The sequence below is a fragment of the Ipomoea nil genome, unplaced genomic scaffold, assembly GCF_001879475.1.
Source record: "Ipomoea nil cultivar Tokyo-kokei standard unplaced genomic scaffold, Asagao_1.1 scaffold1993, whole genome shotgun sequence".
In the NCBI taxonomy this organism is placed as follows: domain Eukaryota; kingdom Viridiplantae; phylum Streptophyta; class Magnoliopsida; order Solanales; family Convolvulaceae; genus Ipomoea; species Ipomoea nil.
In genome coordinates this window covers 395,869-421,530 of record NW_017618421.1, presented here as the reverse complement: position 1 = coordinate 421,530, position 25,662 = coordinate 395,869, and the positions used below count along the sequence as shown (strand labels likewise).

General features: G+C 35.3%; 1 protein-coding gene and 8 non-coding genes across 9 annotated transcripts; all 9 read left to right on the top strand.

Moving 5' to 3' along the window:
* The first annotated feature begins 7,837 nt into the window (after nucleotides 1-7,837).
* Nucleotides 7,838-7,911, top strand: TRNAI-AAU. The gene has a single exon. It is a non-coding gene; the product is annotated as a tRNA-Ile (tRNA).
* Nucleotides 7,912-8,796: 885 nt separating this feature from the next.
* On the top strand, nucleotides 8,797-8,870 carry TRNAI-AAU. The gene has a single exon. It is a non-coding gene; the product is annotated as a tRNA-Ile (tRNA).
* A 900-nt stretch (nucleotides 8,871-9,770) lies between these two features.
* TRNAI-AAU lies at nucleotides 9,771-9,844 on the top strand. The gene has a single exon. It is a non-coding gene; the product is annotated as a tRNA-Ile (tRNA).
* A 900-nt stretch (nucleotides 9,845-10,744) lies between these two features.
* TRNAI-AAU lies at nucleotides 10,745-10,818 on the top strand. The gene has a single exon. It is a non-coding gene; the product is annotated as a tRNA-Ile (tRNA).
* Nucleotides 10,819-11,671: 853 nt separating this feature from the next.
* TRNAI-AAU lies at nucleotides 11,672-11,745 on the top strand. The gene has a single exon. It is a non-coding gene; the product is annotated as a tRNA-Ile (tRNA).
* An 845-nt stretch (nucleotides 11,746-12,590) lies between these two features.
* Nucleotides 12,591-12,664, top strand: TRNAI-AAU. Its single transcript has one exon. It is a non-coding gene; the product is annotated as a tRNA-Ile (tRNA).
* Nucleotides 12,665-13,517: 853 nt separating this feature from the next.
* On the top strand, nucleotides 13,518-13,591 carry TRNAI-AAU. Its single transcript has one exon. It is a non-coding gene; the product is annotated as a tRNA-Ile (tRNA).
* Nucleotides 13,592-15,659: 2,068 nt separating this feature from the next.
* On the top strand, nucleotides 15,660-15,733 carry TRNAI-AAU. Its single transcript has one exon. It is a non-coding gene; the product is annotated as a tRNA-Ile (tRNA).
* Nucleotides 15,734-24,253: 8,520 nt separating this feature from the next.
* On the top strand, nucleotides 24,254-25,163 carry LOC109147349 (calmodulin-like protein 3). The gene is made up of 2 exons (XM_019295014.1): nucleotides 24,254-25,068; nucleotides 25,148-25,163. Exon 1 carries the CDS (start codon nucleotides 24,388-24,390, stop codon nucleotides 25,054-25,056), a length of 669 nt encoding a protein of 222 aa, XP_019150559.1. The 5' UTR covers nucleotides 24,254-24,387; the 3' UTR covers nucleotides 25,057-25,068; nucleotides 25,148-25,163.
* The last annotated feature ends 499 nt before the right edge of the window (nucleotides 25,164-25,662 follow it).

Sequence of the window (25,662 nt, the reverse complement as noted above, 5' to 3'; positions counted from 1 at the left end):
TTATCTCGTAAATTAGTAGGTGGAACAAAGTGTTTAAATCCAATAGTACCTTTCCCACTGAGTCTTCCTTCATGAATAGGCTTGGGATTACCAATAGACTCAACATTAGCTAAATAATCAGTACAAAACTCAACTGCCTCTTCAAAACCATAACCTTCAATTATACTTCCTTCAGGTCGATATCTATTCCTCACATATCCTTTCAATATTACCATGTATCTTTCAAACGGATACATATATCTCATAAAAACCGGACCAGTCATCTTTATTTCCCTTACCAAGTGAACAATCAAGTGCACCATTATATCAAAAAAGGATGGGGGAAAATACATTTCAAGTTGACACAAAGTAACAACCACTTCAGCCTACAAAGCATCTAACACATCTACATCAACAACTTTACTACAAATAGCATTGAAAAAGAAACAAAGTTTTGTTATAGCTACCCTAACATGTTTGGGTAAAACATCTCGAATAGCAATAGGTAACATTTGCTGCATTAATACATGACAATCATGAGACTTCATGCCAACCAATTTAAGGTCCTTCATTTACACAAGTTTTTTAATATTCGATGAATAACCGGAAGGGACCTTGACACCATTTAAACAAGCACAAAAACTTGTTTTCTCTTTTTTGGACAAAGTATGATAAGCTGGAGGTAAGTATGTCCGTTTTCCTGATTCTTCTGGTGTTAACTTCTCCCGTATTCCCATTTCAACCATATCCTTTCTAGCTTTAATACCATCTTTTGTCTTTCCCTGAATGTTCAACAGTGTTCCAATAATGCTGTCACAAACATTCTTCTCAATATGCATTACATCAAAACAATGTCTAACAGCTAAATGCTTCCAGTATGGTAGATCCCAAAATATAGACCTCTTCTTCCATAGAGTCTTCTGAGTGGTCTTACACGTTTTGCCGAAAGTAACATTAACATTTTTAACACGGTCATAAATCGCTAAACCAGATAAAGGCAAACGAGCTACTCCAGTCTCTGATTTTCCATTGAAAGTTTTTTTCTTCTTTCGATAAGGATGCTCAATTGGAAGAAATGTCCTATAACTCATGAACACATTCTTTTTACTGTTATTCAACCATAGATTGGCTGTTTCATCTTCACAAATAGGACATGCCTTAGCTCCTTTATTAGTATAATCTGATAGGTTACCCTAGGCTGGAAAATCATTTATGGTGCAAAAGATCATTGCACGTAAGGTAAAACTTTCTCGAGTATAAGCATCATACACTGACACACCTTCATTCCACAACATTTTTAAATCTTCAATAAGTGGCGCTAGATATACATCTATGTCATTTCCTGGTTGTTTAGGCCCTGATATTAACAACGATAACATGATTTATTTTCGCTTCATACACAATCCAAGTCTAAGACTCCTGTTTTCAGTACCGAATTCAGGCCACCTCCTATCAATATTCCTCCATTGTGGTGAATCAGTTGGGTATCTTAGTTTTCCATCGCCTTTTCTCCCAATAGCATGCCATTGCAAATTTTTTGCATCCATTGGATTAGCAAACATGCGTTTAAATCTTGGTATTATAGGTAAATACCATAACACTTTGGCTGGTGGACCTTTCTTATTCTTTGGTTCATCACCAACATTTTTCCTTTTGTAACGCGATGACCCACACTTTGGACATACATGCAAGTTTTGTATTCTTTACAATACAATATACAATCATTTGGACATGCATGTATCCTCTCAATTTCCATACCCAACGGGCACAACAACTTCTTTGCTTCATAAGTTGAATTTGGAAGTTCATTATCATTAGGAAGCATGTCTTTTATTAGTTCTAATAATCCCGTGAAACTCTTATCACTCCATCCATTCTTTGCTTTTAAATTATATAATTTAAGCACACCAGATAACTTAGTATATTTGGCACACCCAGAAAACAAAGGTTTTTCAGCATTCTCAAACAAACATTTAAATTCAGGAGGCATTTCACTACAATCTCCCTGCATATCACGCATCATTTCATCTATTCGGTCTTTAATTCCATCATTCTCCTCGTTATCTGCCTGAGTTCGACTATTTGCTTCAGTTTCACTCTTTGCATGAGTTTGACTGTCTGCATGAGCTTCATTCTTACTAACACTTGTACTAGGAGGTAAGCTTTCACCATGCCATATCCATCGATCATACCCTTCCTTAAAGCCATGGCGTATTAAATGGATTTTCACTTCTTCAGAACTACGACATCTTTTCAAATTTTTACAATCACAACACGGGCACGATATAAAATCTTCGGCCTTTTTACTTTTATTTTTTTCAGCACATTCTATAAACTCTTGAACCCCTTGTATATATTTGAATGTAGTGCGTTTTTCATACATCCAACTCCGATCCATATCTGTCAATTATAGTACTATGAAATACCATTTATTTCATATACTTAGAAATAATACTATTTTTTATATTTGTGTCACTAATATTAAGATTTGACACCTTAAATTAACATTATTAGATCAAATAGAGAGGATTTAATTTAAGCTTAAAGAATAGATAGATGTTACGATGAGATGAGAGGTAGATAGCATTTAAAGAATACATACCTTATGGCACCCTGAACAAGGGTGTTCCTCAAGAATCTTGCAAACAGAGAAATGACTTCTTCAAGATCTGTTTCTCGCAATATAAATGCTTCAACGTTGCTTAGGCACCTTACAATCCTGTTACTAAGTAGCCTGTGTCCACCTACAAATGACAGTTATTAGTTGAATTGGGTTGAAGAATACATACACCACAACTAACCCCATTTAGTTTCCTCATTTTATATATACTGTAATATTTTCAGCTTTATCTACCCAACAACTTGTATTATTCAATTCATGGATGTTTTGTATGGGAACCCCCACCATGCATTATTGGTTGAAGAGACTTGTCATTTTAAGTTGAAGAGACTTGTCAAACAAGTCAATTGAGCCCAAGATTGAATATTGGTGCATCATTTTAAGTTGAAGAGAATTGTCAAACAAGTCAATTGAGGAGGCTAAAGTCACATGTGAACTGTGAACATTATGCAAAAGATAATAAAGAAAATTAAGAACAGAGAAATGTTTGTGCTTGAGGACCAAGCAAATGACCTACCATGGGAGCATATTTTCCAAGTTTTTAGGTCCCACCAAATTGGTATATATATAGCAAGTGTCATCATTGGCTGTCACAAAAAAAGAATCACAATCACCTGGACTCTGAGTTATCTAAATTTTGGGAACTCACAACTGAGTTATCACAATCACAAAAAAGAATCACAACTGAGTTCTTAAAGAATCACAACTATGCCTATAGCCAATATAATAATGTTTTCCATAGGAATATAACCCACAACTACAATGTTTAGAGTATCATTCTAGCACTTCCTAACAAGAAACCAGAACATTTTTTTTGCATTTACAAACTACAAAAATATCTAAGTAGTTAACTGAACCTTGTAAACATCTATGAGTCATTAGTCTATTACTATCCATTTTATGATTTCCCTGGCTCCATCCTCACTTTATTTTACTTCTACATTTATTTATCTAAAAATGAGTGGTTGTTAATAGATATTTAATATTTGCAAATCAAACTTGGTGTGTATAAATTGAGAATGGAGGTTATATGAAATAAGTCTAGAAAGATGAATATGCAAATATGCAATACATTCCATTCATTTTACACACACAAACACGATTGTGTACCATGATTGCTTATGTGACAGGTATTAAAAAATAAAAATAAAAATAAAAAACATGTTTGAGCAAGCCATTTAAGCATACACCATTACAACTGAGCAGGGGAAAGTTTCCATATACTTACTGGCAGAAATGGCTGGATTATACAAAGTTCCATCTTCCTTTTTTAGCAAAACTCTCACTCTCCCTCTTTGCATAAAGTCACGTGGATATGCCTTATCCATCTGTTAACACAAACCCAAATGTATAATCACAACCCATAACCCATAAGCTCTTCTACACTAAATACACGAGCATTTATCAAACTTAAGAGTTATAATGCCTAATTAAATAGTAGAAGCTCATAAAACTAACATCTGCTCTCAATTAACAAATGCAATGAGCATTGGAATTCCATAATTTTCAGAAAATTTAATGCATTTGAGCTAAAATAATCCTATTTGAAGGTACAAATAATTAAAACTTTCAAATTGGAAGGTCTACAAAACACACAATTCATTCTCAAATGATTAAAATTCGAAATACATTTAAAAAAAAAAAAAAAAAAAAAAGAGCTGAACTTACCGCGAGGGGCGAACCGGCGAAGCAGCGAGGCAGCGAAGGTTGCTGCTGTTGGCCGTCGAGCGAGGAGGCGGTTGGCCGTCGCGGCTGTCTGCAGAGGGAGGCGAGGGGACGCACCAGAGGCGGCGAGGTGGAGAGCCGGACGGCGTGGCCGGCGATGGAGAGCTTAGGCGGTGGCCGGCGATAGAGAGCTTAGGCGATGGCCGGCGATGGAGTTTCCAAATCTGTGGCGGCGATTGAGCTTAGGGAGTAGATCGATCGCGACAAGGGTTTTTTTTTTTACTTAGGTTTAAATTTCGACCAGATGGGTTAATTTTGGGTGGGAATCCGGGGCTCCGATCTAGGCAGGTGCCTCGGATTCCAATATTATTATTATAATAATATTATATCCGCGGCAACCGCTTAGGGGTGTGCCGCGGATTCTAATATTATTATTATTATAATATTATATCCGCGGCACCCTTTCCGTGTGGGTGTCGCGGATTCGTATATTATTATTATAATAATAAAATATCCGGGGCACCTCTTTATAATTGGTGCCTCGGAAAGTTCTCCCTTTTTCTATCCAAGACACCTTCACCTTGAAGGTGTAGTGTAAAGTACTACTTATATTTCCAATTCTGTAGTAGTGTACCCAACCCAAATTGTGGTCTCAAACCAAAACCCAACCCAAGTCTAGCTTTAGCCCAACCTTCTATATTTGGTCTAACCCAACCCACACCTAGAAATCTAATTCTTCTATACTTAGAATTATATGAATTTCATATGCATTTTCACCTTGCCTCTTCTTCAGTATGCTAGCCGACACACCACCTTCATCTTGCCTTCTTCAACCCTCGGCCAAAGCAGCAAGCTTTGTGGAAGCAACGGCCTTCTACTCTACCAACACCCTTCCCTCCGTCCTCTTCCTTTCATCTCGGCTAAGGTAAAGTCAACCCAACCGTGACCCCCTTTTTCCAGCAGTAACCTCGGAGAAACAACGTTGGCAGAAGCAGGATAGCTTCGACATCAGCAATCAGCGAGCAACTTCCTGGCAGCGGCTTGGTTAACGCACAAGCTTCTCCTCTCCTCGGCGGCGGGTTTTGGAGTGGCGATGGCAGAAGAGAAACAACAGCAGCAACAAGCGATGGAGGAGTCAGTTCGGCGTTACGGGTCGCGGCAGCTGTGGTGTCGTCCTCTCCTCTGACGAAGCTTCCGGCAGTGCGTTAGGCGTGGAGGGTGAACGTGGGGCAGCTCGGTGAGACGGGAGGCCGCGGGTGGTGGAAGCTGCCATGCTCCACCCGTGCCTTGGCGGTGAAGAAGCGAAGTTGTTGAAGGTGAAACCTTGTTTCCTTGTTGTTGTGATGCTTAGTTTAGCTTAAGTATGTTTAGTGTTGTTTAGGTTAATAAGAAGTAGCCTAGCTTAGTGGTTAGAGGGGTGATTATGATTGTGGTTGGCTAGGGTTCAACTTTCATCTTAACTTAATTAGTTAATCCTTGTTTATTAGTTTCAATTACTAGTTTTAACTTAAGCTTGGTTATTAGTGTAATAATGTTGTGATTAGTGTAACGATAGGATACCTAGCTTAGATGGTTGTGTTTGTGGGTAATTTAGGGAGGAACTAGGGTTTAAATCCCAGCTTATTAGCTTAATCAGTTTTAATTAGTACTCTTGTTAATTAGTGAATGATCGGTTTGATTCACAGGTTCCCGGTAGATTGGCTTTTTGAGTTGAGCCTATGTTGGCGTTTTTTTTGGATGGTTAAGCGAAGGAGGTAACACATGCTTTACAAAACCTATTTTCTTACTTATATGATGATTCTTGGCTTCTACTTGTGATTCTTGTGTTGATTTGTGAGATTTAATGCATTATCTTGTGGTGATGCATGTTTAGAGCTTGTTCTTAGGGTTCTTGAATGCCATTGCTTGGCTATTTCTTGGGTTCAAGTCATATTGTTGTTGTGTGTGAGATTTTGGGTGTTTTGGACTTGAACTTGGCCTTATTGTTGAAAATCCCCGAAGGGATATTTTGGATTGCAGGTACGTACCCGCGGGCGGAACGGCGGGCAGAGGCCTACCCGCTGCCCCACCCGCGGGGAACCGATGTCCACGGGTGTATGTACCCGCGGGTGGAGGTCCACCCGTGGCCCCACCCGCGGGGAACGTTGTTGGCGATATGCGGGGATTTGTTCCCCGTGATTCTTTTGTCTCGGTATTGATGTTTTGACCTCCCGATGTTGTTTTATTAGGTTATTTGTGAGTCTTCTTGATGTTTCGTATGTCTAGAACGGTATGTTAGGAATCCATGTAGGATTTGGTGTCTTGAATCGTGCTAAGGGTCCGACTTTGTGATTCGTTGGGCTATTGTGAGTCTTGATGGAGGGGGGATGATGGTCCCTAGCGGTATAAGGTTGGACTCAGAAGTACAGGGTGACACTAGGAGGTAAAGGTTGGAACTGTTATAAGGCCGGGGGTAGCCATAAGGTTGGAACAGGGCATAAGGTTGGAAGTATGAACTTGGAACTATGAAACTTGTGACATGTAGTTGTCACTGTGGCATGTAGTTGCCACTATGTGAATGTGAATTCCTTGCTTATGAGCATGTCTTGATGTATTCTACTTTGTGATCAGTATAATGCATCCTGAGTTGTATTGTCTTTCATGTTTGTAGTCTTGTTGTTGTTGTGAGGATGGTGATTCCCATTTCTTTTGAGAGAGATTGATGAGTCTTTGAAGTTGACTTCTCTCCAAGATTTTGAAATGTTATATACTGTATTCCGTTTCAAAATGGTTTTGATTATACTTATCTATATGTTAATTAACGCGTATTGATGGGTAACCAGCAATATTCGCTGACAGGGTGTTATCCCTAGATTCTACAGGTTTTGAGTAGATGTTAAGAACACTAGATGTGGATCGCTAAATAGATTAGCTACCATGTTTAGACGTTACCTTTTGTTGGCCTGTGTGCCTAGTTTAGCGGCCTGTGTGCCTAGACGTTTATTGTTTTGTTGACTTGATAGTTTTCCCGCCTGTGCACCTATGTTTGAGATAGGTGTGGCATAACACTTACCGATTTTACATAGCTTCTGCTTGCTTATTGTCTTGATGATTAGATGTTTTCCTTTGAATTTAAGTTTTAAAAATATGGTAAAATCGGGGGTGTTACATTGATTCTAAAACTATGGTAGTTATCGAAAGCATCAAGGTATTTTCTCCTTCAATTAACCCGCATCTCTACCATCTAATGCACTCAGCGGTGGTCATCCCATCTGCAAGGGAGAATCCATTGTCTTTCGTAATATTGAATAATATGCCCTTACGCCTTTCGTCCGAGTCATTCCAAATACTCTTTCGGTAGGATTAAAATTTTCTCTTCGGTTTGTAACCCTTGTCTCACATATAATTAATTGGGGATAAATTGATCATAATTAATAAATACAAAATACAGTGACATTGAGTTTGTGTTAAGTCATTTAATTTTGTGTAGCATTTTACATATGAACACTTGACATTTCATAACCATTTAATTTTTACCAATTTTAGCAGAAAAAGTGACTAAATATAGTAGTGTTCTGAAAGTTGAAAATTAAAGGCCTATTAGCTCAGTTGGTTAGAGCATCGTGCTAATAATGCGAAGGTCACAGGTTCAAGACCTGTATGGGCCAACAAAATATTTTCATCCCTCAACCCTTTGCGTGTAATAGCCATTTTTAATTCTGAAATGGTGATTACAAAATGCACCACGTGAGCTGGTGACTTTATGGTGTTTACAAAATGCACCACGTGAGCTGGTGACTTTGATATGGTAACTTTGACTTCAAGTGTTCCAACTTTAATTTGACAAATATTTTATTCTAAGGAATTTGAAGTACTAAAATAAACACAACGCAGCACCAACACTGAAAGTTCTCATTAATAATCTCAAAAGAATTACAATTATATTACAATTCATTGGGCATAAAGCATAAATATATAAACATTACAAAATGTCTTCAATTGTGCAGCTTCAATCCTCGTTCTTCTTGCTGCTTCTTCGCCTATCTAAGTTGTCGTGTCCAAAAATTTGTTAATTTGATTCCTTGAGCTCGGGATGTTTCTGCTATCACCGGATGACGTTTTGTGAGATTGATTCTAAAACTGTGGTAGTTATGGAAAGCATCAAGGGTATTTTCTCTTTCAATTAACCCGCATCTCTACCATCTAATGCACTCAGCGGTGGTCATCCCATCTGCAAGGGAGATTCCATTGTCTTTCGTAATATTGAATAATATGCCCTTACGCCTTTCGTCCGAGTCATTCCAAATACTCTTTCGGTAGGATTAAAATTTTCTCTTCGGTTTGTAACCCTTGTCTCTCATATAATTAATTGGGGATAAATTGATAATAATTAATAAATACAAAATACAGTGACACTGAGTATGTGTTAAGTCATTTAATTTTGTGTAGCATTTTACAAATGAACACTTGGCATTTCATAACTATTTAATTTTTACCAATTTTAGCTGAAAAAGTGACTAAATATAGTAGTGTTCTGAAAGTTGGAAATCAAAGGCCTATTAGCTCAGTTGGTTAGAGCGTCGTGCTAATAATGCGAAGGTCACAGGTTCGAGACCTGTATGGGCTAACAAAATATTTTCATCCCTCAACCCTTTGCATATAATAGCCATTTTTATTCTGAAATGGTGTTTACAAAATGCACCACGTGAGCTTGTGACTTTGATATGGTAACTTTGAGTTCAAGTGTTCCAACTTTAGTTTGACAAATATTTTATTCTAATGGGAACTTTGAGTTCAAGTGTTCCAACTTTAATTTGACAAATATTTTATTCTATGGAATTTGAAGTACTAAAATAAACACAACGCAGCACCAACACTGAAAGTTCTCATTAATAATCTCAAAAGAATTACAATTACATTACAATTCATTGGGCATAAAGCATAAATATATAAACATTACAAAATGTCTTCAATTGTGCAGCTTCAATCCTCGTTCTTCTTGCTGCTTCTTCGCCTTTCTAAGTTGTCGTGTCCAAAAATTTGTTAATTTGATTCCTTGAGCTCGGGATGTTTCTGCTATCACCGGATGACGTTTTGTGAGATTGATTCTAAAACTGTGGTAGTTATGGAAAGCATCAAGGGTATTTTCTCTTTCGAATAACCCGCATCTCTACCATCTAATGCACTCAGCGGTGGTCATCCCATTTTCAAGGGAGATTCCATTGTCTTTCGTAATATTGAATAATATGCCCTTACGCCTTTCGTCCGAGTCATTCCAAATACTCTTTCGGTAGGATTAAAATTTTCTCTTCGGTTTGTAACCCTTGTCTCTCATTTAATTAATTGGGGATAAATTGATAATAATTAATAAATACAAAATACAGTGACACTGAGTATGTGTTAAGTCATTTAATTTTGTGTAGCATTTTACAAATGAACACTTGGCATTTCATAACTATTTAATTTTTACCAATTTTAGCTGAAAAAGTGACTAAATATAGTAGTGTTCTGAAAGTTGAAAATCAAAGGCCTATTAGCTCAGTTGGTTAGAGCGTCGTGTTAATAACGCGAAGGTCACAGGTTCGAGACCTGTATGGGCCAACAAAATATTTTCATCCCTCAACCCTTTGCATGTAACAGCCATTTTTATTCTGAAATGGTGTTTACAAAATGCACCACGTGAGCTTGTGACTTTGATATGGTAACTTTGAGTTCAAGTGTTCCAACTTTAGTTTGACAAATATTTTATTCTAATGGGAACTTTGAGTTCAAGTGTTCCAACTATAATTTGACAAATATTTTATTCTATGGAATTTGAAGTACTAAAATAAACACAATGCAGCACCAACACTGAAAGTTCTCATTAATAATCTCAAAAGAATTACAATTACATTACAATTCATTGGGCATAAAGCATAAATATATAAACATTACAAAATGTCTTCAATTGTGTAGCTTCAATCCTCGTTCTTCTTGCTGCTTCTTCGCCTTTCTAAGTTGTCGTGTCCAAAAATTTGTTAATTTGATTCCTTGAGCTCGGGATGTTTCTGCTATCACCGGATGACGTTTTGTGAGATTGATTCTAAAACTGTGGTAGTTATGGAAAGCATCAAGGGTATTTTCTCTTTCGATTAACCCGCATCTCTACCATCTAATGCACTCAGCGGTGGTCATCCCATCTGCAAGGGAGATTCCATTGTCTTTCGTAATATTGAATAATATGCCCTTACGCCTTTCGTCCGAGTCATTCCAAATACTCTTTCGGTTGGATTAAAATTTTCTCTTCGATTTGTAACCCTTGTCTCTCATATAATTAATTGGTGATAAATTGATCATAATTAATAAATACAAAATACAGTGACACTGATTATGTGTTAAGTCATTTAATTTTGTGTAGCATTTTACATATGAACACTTGGCATTTCATAACTATTTAATTTTTACCAATTTTAGCTGAAAAAGTGACTAAATATAGTAGTGTTCTGAAAGTTAAAAATCAAAGGCCTATTAGCTTAGTTGGTTAGAGCGTCGTGCTAATAATGCAAAGGTCACAGGTTCGAGACCTGTATGGGTGAACAAAATATTTACAAAATGCACCGCGTGAGTTGGTGACATGTATTAGCCATTTTTATTCTGAAATGGTGTTTACAAAATGCACCGCGTGAGCTGGTGACTTTGATATGGTAACTTTGAGTTCAAGTGTTCCAACTTTAGTTTGACAAATATTTTATTCTTAGGAATTTGAAGTACTAAAATACACACAACGCAGCACCAACACTGAAATTTCTCATTAATAATCTCAAAAGAGTTACTATTATATTACAATTCATTGGGCATAAAGCATAAATATATAAACATTACTAAATATCTTCAATTGTGCAGCTTCAGTCCTCGTTCTTCTTGCTGCTTCTTCGGCTTTCTAAGTTGTCGTGTCCAAAAATTTGTTAATTTGATTCCTTGAGCTCGGGATGTTTCTGCTATCACTGGATGACGTTATGTGAGATTGATTCTAAAACTGTGGTAGTTATGGAAAGCATCAAGGGTATTTTCTCTTTCGATTAACCCGCATCTCTACCATCTAATGCACTCAGCGGTGGTCATCTCATCTGCAAGGGAGATTCCATTGTCTTTCGTAATATTGAATAATATGCCCTTACGCCTTTCGTCCGAGTCATTCCAAATACTCTTTCGGTAAGATTAAAATTTTCTCTTCGGTTTGTAACCCTTGTCTCTCATTTAATTAATTGGGGATAAATTGATAATAATTAATAAATACAAAATACAGTGACACTGAGTATGTGTTAAGTCATTTAATTTTGTGTAGCATTTTACAAATGAACACTTGGCATTTCATAACTATTTAATTTTTACCAATTTTAGCTGAAAAAGTGAATAAATATAGTAGTGTTCTGAAAGTTGGAAATCAAAGGCCTATTAGCTCAGTTGGTTAGAGCGTCGTGCTAATAACGCGAAGGTCACAGGTTCGAGACCTGTATGGGCCAACAAAATATTTTCATCCCTCAACCCTTTGCATGTAATAGCCATTTTTTTTCTGAAATGGTGTTTACAAAATGCACCACGTGAGCTTGTGACTTTGATATGGTAACTTTGAGTTCAAGTGTTCCAACTTTAGTTTGACAAATATTTTATTCTATGGAATTTGAAGTACTAAAATAAACACAACGCAGCACCAACACTGAAAGTTCTCATTAATAATCTCAAAAGAATTACAATTATATTACAATTCATTGGGCATAATGCATAAATATATAAACATTACAAAATGTCTTCAATTGTGCAGCTTCAATCCTCGTTCTTCTTGCTGCTTCTTCGCCTTTCTAAGTTGTCGTGTCCAAAAATTTGTTAATTTGATTCCTTGAGCTCTGGATGTTTCTGTTATCACCGGATGACCTTATGTGAGATTGATTCTAAAACTGTGGTAGTTATCGAAAGCATCAAGGGTATTTTCTCCTTCGATTAACCCGCATCTCTACCATCTAATGCACTCAGCGGTGGGCATCCCATCTGCAAGGGAGATTCCGTTGTCTTTCGTAATATTGAATAATATGCCCTTACGCCTTTCGTCCGAGTCATTCCAAATACTCTTTCGGTTGGATTAAAATTTTCTCTTCGATTTGTAACCCTTGTCTCTCATATAATTAATTGGTGATAAATTGATCATAATTAATAAATACAAAATACAGTGACACTGATTATGTGTTAAGTCATTTAATTTTGTGTAGCATTTTACATATGAACACTTGGCATTTCATAACTATTTAATGTTTACCAATTTTAGCTGAAAAAGTGACTAAATATAGTAGTGTTCTGAAAGTTAAAATTCAAAGGCCTATTAGCTTAGTTGGTTAGAGCGTTGTGCTAATAATGCGAAGGTCACAGGTTCGAGACCTGTATGGGCGAATAAAATATTTACAAAATGCACCGCGTGAGCTAGTGACATGTATTAGCCATTTTTATTGTGAAATGGTGTTTACAAAATGCACCGCGTGAGCTGGTGACTTTGATATGGTAACTTTGAGTTCAAGTGTTCCAACTTTAGTTTGACAAATATTTTATTCTTTGGAATTTGAAGTACTAAAATACACACAACGCAGCACCAACACTGAAATTTCTCATTAATAATCTCAAAAGAGTTACTATTATATTACAATTCATTGGGCATAAAGCATAAATATATAAACATTACTAAATATCTTCAATTGTGCAGCTTCAGTCCTCGTTCTTCTTGCTGCTTCTTCGCCTTTCTAAGTTGTCGTGTCCAAAAATTTGTTAATTTGATTCCTTGAGCTCGGGATGTTTCTGCTATCACTGGATGACGTTATGTGAGATTGATTCTAAAACTGTGGTAGTTGTGGAAAGCATCAAGGGTATTTTCTCTTTCGATTAACCCGCATCTCTACCATCTAATGCACTCAGCGGTGGTCATCTCATCTGCAAGGGAGATTCCATTGTCTTTCGTAATATTGAATAATATGCCCTTACGCCTTTCGTCCGAGTCATTCCAAATACTCTTTCGGTAGGATTAAAATTTTCTCTTCGGTTTGTAACCCTTGTCTCTCATTTAATTAATTGGGGATAAATTGATAATAATTAATAAATACAAAATACAGTGACACTGAGTATGTGTTAAGTCATTTAATTTTGTGTAGCATTTTACAAATGAACACTTGGCATTTCATAACCATTTAATTTTTACCAATTTTAGCTGAAAAAGTGACTAAATATAGTAGTGTTCTGAAAGTTGGAAATCAAAGGCCTATTAGCTCAGTTGGTTAGAGCGTCGTGCTAATAACGCGAAGGTCACAGGTTTGAGACTTGTATGTGCCAACAAAATTTTCATCCCTCAACCCTTTGCATGTAATAGCCATTTTTGATTATGAAATGCTGTTTACAAAATGCACCACGTGTGCACCACGTGAGCTAGGGATGTCAATTTAGTCCGAACCCGATGGGCCAACCCGATAAAACCGAAACCGATAGGGCTATGGCCCAAACGGGCTAGCCCGATAAAACACATTAGCCCGACGAGCCCGAAACCGATTAGCCCGGTAGCCCGATAGGGCTAGTCCGAAATTAAAAGGGTCAGCCCGACAACCCAAACTATTGAAAACTATTCTTTATTATAGAAGTGATGTGGAACCTAACATACATGGAATAATTATTATAATTAAATATATATATATATATATATATATATATATATATATATATATATATATATATATATATATATATATATATATATCAAATTAAAACGTAACTTTAGTTTTTTAAAATTTAAAACAACATTAATCTAATATTTTGACTAAAAAATGATGAGGACGAGATTCTTCGTTCCCGCCAAATTCTCCGCGGGAACGTAGATAGAGACTAGTTTCAATTTCCCATTGAGGACGGAGACAGGGAGTATATTTCCCGCCCCAGCCCCGCTCTACCCCGCCCGGCCCCGTTGTAATCCCTACTCTATATATGGGTACTCACTTTCAGTTTCTAATTTTAGTTCAGATGGTTCAACCCGCCCGATTAGCCCGACAACCCGAAGTTTAGAGTTAGGGCCAAACCGAACCCGAGAATAAAATATTAATAAACCGATTAGCCCGACAACCCGACAGGGCTAGCCCGAAACCGAGTGGGCTGGCCCGATTGACATCCCTAACGTGAGCTGGTGACTTTGATATGTTTATAAAATGCACCACGTGAGCTGGTGACTTTGATATGGTAACTTTAAGTTCAAGTGTTCCAACTTTAGTTTGACAAATATTTTATTCTAATGAATTTGAAGTACTAAAATAAACATAACGCAGCACCAACACTGAAATTTCTCATTAATAATCTCAAAAGAATTACTATTATATTACAATTCATTGGGCATAAAACATAAATATATAAACATTACAAAATGTCTTCAATTGTGCAACTTCAATCCTCGTTCTTCTTGCTGCTTCTTCGCCTTTCTCAGCTGTCGTGTCCAAAAATTTGTTAATTTGATTCCTTGAGCTCGGGATGTTTTCTACTATCACCGAATGACCATATGTGAGATTGATTCTATAACTGTGGCAGTTATATAATGAATCAAGGGTATTTTCTCTTTCGATTAACCCGCATCTCTACCATCTAATGCACTTAGCGGTGGTCATCCCATCTGCAAGGGAGATTCCATTGTCTTTCGTAATATTGAATAATATGCCCTTACGCCTTTCGTCCGAGTCATTCCAAATACTCTTTCGGTAGGATTATAATTTTCTCTTCGGTTTGTAACCCTTGTCTCTCATATAATTAATTGGGGATAAATTGATAATAATTAATAAATACAAAATACAGTGACATTGAGTATGTGTTCAGTCATTTAATTTTGTGTAGCATTTTACATATGAACACTTGGCATTTCATAACCATTTAATTTTTACCAATTTTAGCTGAAAAAGTGACTAAATATAGTAGTGTTCTGAAAATTAAAAATTAAAGGTCTATTAGCTCAGTTGGTTAGACTGTTGTGCTAATAATGCGAAGGTCACAGGTTTGAGACTTGTATGGGCCAACAAAATATTTTCAATAGCCATTTCTAATTCTGAAATGGGCTGGTGACTTTGATATGGTAACTTTGAGTTCAAGTGTTCCAACTTTAGTCACAACGCAGCACCAACACTGAAAGTTCTCATTAATAATCTCAAAAGAATTACAATTATATTACAATTCATTGGGCATAAAGCATAAATATATAAACATTACAAAATATCTTCAATTGTGCAGCTTCAATCCTCGTTCTCCTTGCTGCTTCTTCGCCTTTCTAAGCTGTCGTGTCCAAAAATTTGTTAATTTGATTCTTTGAGCTCGGGATGTTTCTGCTATCAACGGATGACCATATGTGAGATTGATTCTAAAATTAAAAATTAAAGGCCCATTAGCTCAGTTGGTTTGAGCGTTGTGCTAATAACGCGAAGGTCACAGGTTCGAGATCTGTATGGGCCATTTACAAAATGCACCACGTGAGTCACCCCCTTTGTTAAATGGTGTTTACAAAATGCACCACGTGAGCTGGTAACTTTGAGTTCAAGTGGGGAATTTGAAGTACTAAAATAAACATTTACAAAATGCACCACGTGAGTCACCCCCTTTCTTAAATGGTGTTTACAAAATGCACCACGTGAGCTGGTAACTTTGAGTTCAAGTGGGGAATTTGAAGTACTAAAATAAACACAACGCAACTTTGAGTTCAAGTGGGGAATTTGAAGTACTAAAATAAACACAACGCAGCACCAACACTGAAAATTCTCATTAATAATCTCAAAAGAATTACAATTATATTAGAATTCAATGGGCATAAAGCATAAATATATAAACATTACAAAATGTCTTCAATTGTGCACATTTGGTTCAGGTTTCACTCAGATTGACTTTTTGGGTCAAAACTTGGTACATAAATACCCGAAACTTAGGATTTTCGAAATAGTCTACTTCTTGGTGTTGAATTGATCTAAAATCTCGATTTAAAATATTTAATTCATACACCGTTTTTTAGAAAAAATTTGAAATGGTTAAAAATAATTATTTTGGAATTTTATAAAATAGAATTTATGAAAAACATTTCTGGGTTGTGACAACCAGGAAGGACGGCTGCCAGCCCAGGTGAAGGTCAATCTAACTCGTACGTTCTCACGAACTAGGTCCACCTGAAAGGGGTTAACAAACAACAAGTAGAATACAAACCCGTTAGCACGAAGCTAAGTATAACGCCACTCAACCCTGTGAAGTACTACAGTATATACTTTTGGGGAAACATTTAACAAGTACACTTAGGTCAAGTAAACTTAGTCGCTTTAACAACACTTTAACATACTCAACGGTATTTCTATATGCTTACAATCTACTAATCAAATATGCATACTTTCTCTATCACTTATCTCAACAACCAACTCAAGTCATCAAATATCTCATAAGACAAACTTATGCTAACATATAACTCAATAAGCAAGCTCATGCTATCACATAACTCAATACGCAATCTCATGCTATCATATAACTCAACAAGCAATCTCATGCTATCATATAACTCAATAAGCAATCTCATGCTATCATATAACTCAGTAAGCAATCATATAACTCAGTAAGTAATCTCATGTTACCATATAACTCAGTAAGCAATCTCATGCTATCATATAACTCAATAAGCAATATCATGCTATCATATAACTCAGTAAGCAATCTCATGCTATCATATAACTCAGTAAGCAATCTCATGCTATCATATAACTCAATAAGCAATCTTATGCTATCATATAACTCAGTAAGCAATCTCATGCAATCAAATAACTCAGTAGGCAATCTCATGCTATCATATAACTCGGTAAGAAATCTCATGCTATCATATAACTCAATAAGCAATCTATTAAGCCATGCTTCTCAACTCACTAATATGCAACACGTGCAAATCATTTAACCATGCAATAATATGAACATGATGTTTTAGTATAAGTATAGATAGATATACATATAGACTCTTTCTTTGGTAACAAGGAACACTTGTTCACGGAGGTTTCTTAGAGTCACAATGACTCGCTTTTCTCTTCTTTCACTTGAGTCACACAGACTCGCTTTTCTCTTCTTCTCTAGAGTCACAATGACTCGCTTCCTTGACTTATACTCGTGGGCGAGGTAGGAACTTCATCATAATGTGCATGGACCTATCTAGGCTCGGCATCTAGCCGACCTAATACTCATCTCGCCCATAAAACCACTCTCTTAGTTCTTTCCTCAAACTCTGTGGAATCAGGTATCGAACTCTCAATGTGCACACCCCCTAACCGGGATTTCAAGCCCGGCGGGAAGTTTTCAACCTAGTAACTCGGGAATATCGACCTCGTTACTTCATATCGGATCACAATGTCCGTTTCTTTCTTTACTTTCTCTTTTCTTCCGAAAGGACATAGTCCTAACGGGCCTCCAAACCTCGGATTACTCAGACTAGATACAGATAGATATAACTCATGTAATTCAATCTTATGCAACAACTTTACTTATGCAATCTCATGCACATAGCTTCTCAATAACTTAACAGTTTCTCACAAATTGGAGATAAAATATCATGCAACTTCTCAATGCAACTAGATAATGATTTTCCAAAATAGATATACGTTTTTGAAAGAATACTTACGCTTACATTAAGCCACTTATGCACTTAAAATCATGATATGCTCAAATATGAACTTTACTGTAAGAAATACTTCACTTTCATTTCACTGTGAACTCTCAAACAAAGGTCTAATCATGCTTCAAACTCATAACTTAGAAATTCTTCTTGGCAAACACTTAACAAGTATTTTACATGCACTTGAACTCAAAATACTTAACATAACTTCCTTCACTGTAATTTAACATTCAAGAAATCATGCTCTGAACACTTCCAATGTTTCTAAAACCTGGCAGACAACTTAGTAAGTCATAGTAGACATTTAGGCATGCTTATCTAGCAAAACTTATCAAATAATGGTCATGCTTCTTAGTCTAGCAACTAAACAATTGTCATGCTCCTCAAACAAATAGCTAAGTCTGATATTTCATATATTCATACACTGTAAACATTCACAGAATACTACTAGGCTTGAGCATCTCTATTTCCACTGTAAAATACTCATTCCAACTCCAAAATCAACAAGGTGAAATTCTACAAGTGCGTCGTGACGATCCCGAGTGTCCGAGCTAGCCTCAAGGGCCCGCGAGTACTGATCCGAACAACACGTAGCTGAGCCACAAAGAGCCCGGCCACTGCACATATTTGGCCTGGCGGAGCTTGCGGCGGGGCTTGAGGAGGCCCGCCGCTTGGCTCCGCCAAGTAACGGCTTAGGGTCACGGCCCTTGCCTAAGGCCGTGCCCTGAGGCCATCTCTCCACGGGGCTGGCTAACGGCTCCTGCCTAGGGCCGTTGGCTAGTCCCGTGAACTTGTCTGGTGGAGACTGTCTGTGCACAGAAGCTCTCTTTTCACCTGCAAATGCAATTTCAAGCATTCACTACTACAAAAATCATCTTCAACGTCTCCAATACAACGTCGGTTTTTTAATAAACCGACATTAAATATTAAAAATAATTAAAAAAAGACAAACAGCGTCGGTTTCTTCAGACAACCGACGTTTTATCTCTTAAAAATAAATATAAAAAAAAAAAAAAGAAATTACAAAAGATGCGACGTCGGGTAGACCTATATCCGACGTCATACCTCATTAATTTTAAAAAATAAATAAATAAATATACTATACGACGTCGGCTCGAAGGTAGCCGACGTCGTATAGTTTACGATTTTCTTTTTAATTTTTATTATTGAAGATAAAACGTCGGTTCTTGTAAATAACCGACGTTTTATCTTTTATTTTTTAAAAAAAATAAATAATTAACTATACGACGTCGGTCAATATTTAACCGAGGTCGTATAGTTATTTCAGCCCTAATATTTTGTCCGTCGTCTGCTACTTCATTCAAACAACACACATGACACATCTTCTTCTTCCATCTGCTCACCACACCGCTGCCACACCTCCGCCACACCGCCGCTCCACCGTTTCCATCTTCTCGTTGCCACCTCCCCTTCATCGTCGCAGCCGCCAGCCTTCGCCTCGCCTCGCTGCAACGCCTAACCACAACAGCGTCGCCGGTCTTTCCTTGCCTCGCCGGACGTCGCTTTCCTCGCCGGACGTCGCGTGCCTCGCCGGACGTCGCGTTGGAGGAGGTATGAATGAATATAGGCAGCCTTGAATGCTAGATCTCGTTGCCTGTTTACATTTATCTGTACTAAATAAATTAATTTGTTATATACTCCGTATTAATCTGTTATATACTCCGTTGAAAAGAATTCAGGCTACAAATTAAATCAATCTAACCAAGATTTTCTTCAACTATGCCTACATATCTATTTCTTGCTTGTTTCCTTTTGTTTGAAATAGTTATCATTCTTCAGTTAGCTCAAGAGAAAAGCAATTCCCAGTCTAGCTGCCCCAAACAATTCACCTGCGGAAACATAACAAACGTGAGTTTTCCTTTCTCCAATGTGTCGAGACATGAATGTGGGTTGTACAGCTTAGATTGTAATGCTATTCCATATCCAACAATTACCTTGGGACAACACAAATATGGAGTTCAATTTATTGTGGGCGAACTTATGGTGCTCTTTGACCCACTTCGATTCTCATACAATGGAAGGTGTCTGAAATTTGTGCAAAGTGTCATTTTAATGAGGGGCAATGCTTAACTGACACGCATAACAATTTTCAATGTTTAGCAGGTACAAAAATTACACTAGCGTTTACATGAAATTCTTGTTGAGGTTGTGAAATTTATATATATCCAAGTACGGAACTTTAACTACTTTGTTAATGGTTATTAGTAATAACACATTCTCTATATGGGCTTATTTGGGGTTCTCTAGAATGGCTTGGTGATATTGTGATAATACCTTCTGAAATGTGTGGTGCTTCTTCAAGAGATATTTGTTTATAGCAGTTGGCAAAATAAGTATAGTTGTTATAAGCGGTGCTAAATGCTTCATTGTATATCTTTGCTCCTCTACTCAGTGGCATAGTGTCGTTAGTGATACACTAGATAGCAAGTAATGATGTCTGGTGTTGCATAGTAACACAATGAGTGAATGTCATGTGTGGATTACATATTAGCTATCAGATGAATAAGATTCTGCATATTAGTAACACAAGGAGTGAATGTAATCCTTTACTACTCAAATATCCTTTCTAATTTATTTGTCAAATTTTTTTTTTCTCAAAACTTAAGCCATGACAGATGTAACAGCTTGTATAGTAAAGGGACATTTAATGTTGTTGGGTATTTCTTGAATGCAGATCAGTAACTATGAGAAAGAAGTGGAGGAGATGAAACACATGACTAAACAAGAATTTGTAGCTGCAATTCGAAGGTAATTAAGTTGTTTTTATTATTAATTATGGATTAATTTAATTTAATTAATAAAAAATAATTACTAGAGAATGAATGGATATTACGAATTCTTTATATGTGAACACCTGGTATAAAACAAGAAATTGATTTTGTCTTTGAAACTCACCCTTTAATCTGGGGACTGATAATTTTTTTTTATAATAAATTATTTTCCTAGCTTCTTTCTTTTTTTCTATAAAATAATTTTTTTATACCTCATTTTTAAATTCCAAGAAGAGTAGTGACATTAAAGAGATAATGGAAATGTATGCGAATTTATAAATAATTAATAGTTATTATTGATATAGTGATGTTAAGTACTTATACATATTTTATGTTTTATATTAATAGGTGTATCCATGCAGAAGCCTGTTGATTGGAAAGAAACCAAATCGTTCTCAAAAATTGAGTATATGTTCGGTAAATATTTCATATATTTTGTAAAATTATATTTATCTTATTGTTTTTTAGTAAAAAGAATCATAATTACATTCTAATTCAATTGTAGTGTGTAATTCTTCTATCTTTCATGTTCTTTATCTATTTCTCCTTTCAATTTTGCTAGCTGATATGCCTGAATTGAAGTGTTTGCTAAATCTGAAATTGTTGCTTGGTACTTCAATTTTTTTTTATCATCCTTAAATATACTCCATAATTATCATAAGTTTTCACAGATTTATCAAACCTGCATATTTTCTGTGGAAACCTCAACATTTTCAACATCATCTGCAGGTTGTTCAGGCAAGAAAATGAAGTATGCTGCTTGCACTGGCCATGGTATGGGTGGTTCGTAGATTATTAAAGTACTTTGTATTAATTTTCTAGTGACTTATAGGTTTTGACCCAATGTCATGGTAGCTATATCCAGTGCTGTTGGGAGGAGTTCTTGTCTGGTACTCTCTTTCTCGTTTAAATTTTAATAAAAGAAAAATAAACGACGTACGTCATTTATTTTTTTTATTTTTAAAGTGAACATAAGACGTCGGTTTTTACATAAAAACCGACGTCTTATGTGAATTTATTTTATTTTTTTTTAATATACAACGTCGGTTTTATTAAACAGCCGACATCGTTTCTTAATTAAAAATATTTTTAAAAATATACGACGTCGGTTATTACTTAATAACCGACGTCGTATGTTAATATTAAATATTTAAAAATTATACGACGTCGGTTTTTTTAACCGACGTCGTATCTCATATTTACGACGTCTTCTACCTAGACGTCGGTCGAAAACCAACGTTAAATGGGTAAAAATAACCGACGTTAAAGCCTATTTTTGTAGTAGTGATTCAAACACTCCCAAATCCTTAACAACACATCATAGATAAACAATATATCACTTAATAAGCTCAAACACAACAAATATCTAGCATTTCTAGGCATTTCAACTAATAACAAGACTTCACAGAATCTAAAAACTTATGGGAGTCCATGGGGTTATACCTTTGTAGCCTATTCTTCTAGTGTGGATCTCAGCCTCCTCTCCCTTCAAGAAACTCCACTTCTTTCACCACCTAAACACCCAAGCAACCACAACACTAGGCCTAAGAACTTCATAGATTGGGAAGCTAAGGAAGAAGCAGAGTGAAGAAATGAAAGGGAAGAATTACTGTGAATGTTTTCTTTATCTGACAACTTGGAGAGGCAAGGTTTGAGATCAGGGAGTTAAGGAATGAATAAGGTGGGTTTTATAGGGTACAAAACCCTAGGAGATCCCCTTATGATTGGCTGATGATAAAGAGAAAATTTCTGATTGGTTCAAAAAGCATCAGACGAAGGTGTAGCCTAAGGGGTTCACCAAGCTTCATGGACCAAAGTCTAGAATTTGGATTTGAAATAATTTGGGGGTTTAATATGAATTTCCCAAAAATGACTTTTAGATAAACACTTGATTTAAGCTTCTCAGATTTCTCCCAGTTTCACTTAAAATGATTTTCAGCTCAAAAATTTGGTACGCAATGTACCCGGAAATTTAAGATTTTTTTTTTTTTTGAAATAGATAATTCTCGGTGTTGAATTTATTTAAAAGTCACTCAAAATAATTTATTCAAACACCGTGTTTATCGCAAAAATTTTGTAAGAGTTAAAAATGGCTATTTGGATTTTCTTAAAATCGAATTTAGAAAATAAAATTTTGGGTTGTTACATGACTGGGTACCCTTCTAGAGGTATCCATCAATAACAATAACAATAACAGTAACAATAAATCATTCAAATTTTACCAAAACAACACTTAAGTCATTAAACTTAAAAAAAAAAAAAAACAAAACAAAACAAAACAAAACAAAACAAAACAAAAAAAAAAACAAAAAAAAAAAAAAAAACTCCAAATTATGACATGAACTTGAAAAAAAGATACAATTGTGTGCATAAAATACATTATTTGAGTATTGAAAATATATTATTTGTATACTATCAAATAATATATATTCAGCACACAAATAATGTACTTTTAGTATATTAAAAATGTACATTATATTCATAGAAAATATATTATTTGAGTACTAAAAGTACATTATTTTGTATAATGTACTTTTAGTATATTAAAAATGTACTTTTTATATAGTCCACATAAAAATTTGTCATCAACTCTCACCTGCAGGGGCGGAGGTATGTGCGTGGGTAGGTGGGCCTTGACCCCCACCCCACCTCACCCCACCCCATTCTACCTTACCCTACCTTATCCAAAAATATTAATAAATATTCTGTATTTATGTATATATTTTATATTAAGAATAAAAAAATTCTTTTGCCCCCTGTAATTTTTTGTTTTAAAAAATTCTAATATGAATATATATTAAATAAGTCTAAAATATATATTAAAGTCCAAATTCACCAAATAAAAATAAATAAATCAAGTAATTAATTAATTATTATTATGTATTTTTATTATTTATTTACACTTTAGGATGTACATTTGCTGATTCAAAAGACTAGTTTTGAAATTGGAAAAACTAATTTTAATATTGATTTCTTTTTTTTTTTGTGATTTTGAAATTCATCCGCGTCCCTCAAATTTTGGAATATTAAGTTAATTAGTAAAATTAATATTAATTAATTATGTAAAAAAAAAATATTGCCAACAAAATAAATGACAGCTTTTATTTTATAAAAAAGTGACAAGCAAAATTATTTTTGTATATATTTTGTGTTATGTGAAAAATTTTAGAGTATCAATTGATATCGAAGTCAATTGTTACATAAATTATCATTAAAAACTATTATCGATCATACATAGTATAATTATGTATGGTATATAATGATATCATGCATGATTGGAACTGATGTTGATTGACATTATAAATTTTTTATGTCATTTTGGCCCCCGATGTACATTCTCTGGCTCCGCCCCTGCTTATCTAAGATATGTATTTTTTTTTAGTTATAATATACAGTAACCTTTTTATTAATTCATAAAAAATTACATTTTAATTAAAAATATTAACTCTTTACACAATATCTACTCACATTTTTAAGCAATTATAATCAAAACCAACCCAACGCTTTCTCTACTACTGAAAAACACCAAACAAACGCGGTCTTCTCTTACTTATTCTCTTTTAGGCAAATACTTTCCTTCACTGAGATGTCCTCCTTTAATATTTTAACCTTTATTCTTCTCATCATTTGTTCCATTAAATCTCAAAAACAGAAGAAAAAACGAGACGGGGTAAAAGAAGAAGAAGATGATGATGCTTTTGATAAGCACAGTTTTCTTAGCAATTCTCTTCACGGTTGGTTTCATCACTACATTCTTGAAAATTCCAACAAACAAATTATTCATGTGGTTTCACCCAATTGCCTCTGTGAAAGCGACACCTGCACTCGACAAAACCACCAACGTGGGTACTAGAACTAGGAGTATTATTAGTGCTGACAAGGAAGAGTTGAAGGGTGTTTTTGCAACATTTGACAAGAACGATGATGGGTTTATAACAAAGCAAGAGCTGAAGGAATCACTGAAGAATATTGGGATTTCCATGGAAGACAAAGACATCGCTGAAATGATGGAAAAAGTGGATGAGAACAAAGATGGGTTGATTGATCTGCATGAGTTCTATGAGCTTTGTAACTCTTTCTTGGGTGGGGAGAGTGAGAGAGAAGGGGATGGTGAGGAGATGAGCAGGAAAGAGGAGAATTTGAGAGAGGCTTTTGAGGTGTTTGATGAAGATACAGATGGGTTGATCACTGCAAAGGAGCTGAGTAAGGTTTTGGGAAGTTTGGGGTTGAAAGATGGGAAGACATTAGAGGATTTTAAGGAGATGATTGGGAGATTTGATTTGGATGGAGATGGGATGGTTAATTTTGATGAGTTCAAGAGGATGATGACTCAAAGGGTTATTCCAATCTCTTAATCCTATCCTCAGGTATATGTGTATATATATATATATATATATATATATATATATATATATATATATATATATATATATATATATATTGCGTGTAATACATAATATTAATCTAATCTTTTTTTTTTTTAAAAAAAAAAACCTATTAATTTAATCTTTTAAGAATGTAAGCTTTCATTTCTAACTATTGTATAAGTGTGTATGTTTTTTTTTTTCTTTTACTCAATGCTCAATGTTTGAGGATTTTTAATTTCTTTGTGACTAATAATAATAATAATAATAATACCTCTGATATACTCCTACTTTCTATTCTATTATCTACTTCATGTTGAGGTGACATCATTTGATGATTGATTTAAATAATATAGTGGGTAATTATTTTTTTATTACTCGGTATAATTTGTACATGTGGTAGATAAGAATTATATCCCATAACAGTACATATATCATTTTCGATTGTTTAATGTAGTTAACTAGTTGATGCCAAAGTACATTTTTCATTTTCTACATCATACTATGATTAAATTTTAAATGTTAACAAAAAAGTAATAATAATAATAATCGAGAATATAACTTTGTTTTTAACTATCGTAATTATAATTATATAAT

What these genes read in the sequence shown, in the direction of transcription:
- LOC109147349 (XM_019295014.1), top strand. Translation starts at nt 24,388, where the DNA reads ATGATGATGCTTTTGATAAGCACAGTTTTCTTAGCAATTCTCTTCACG.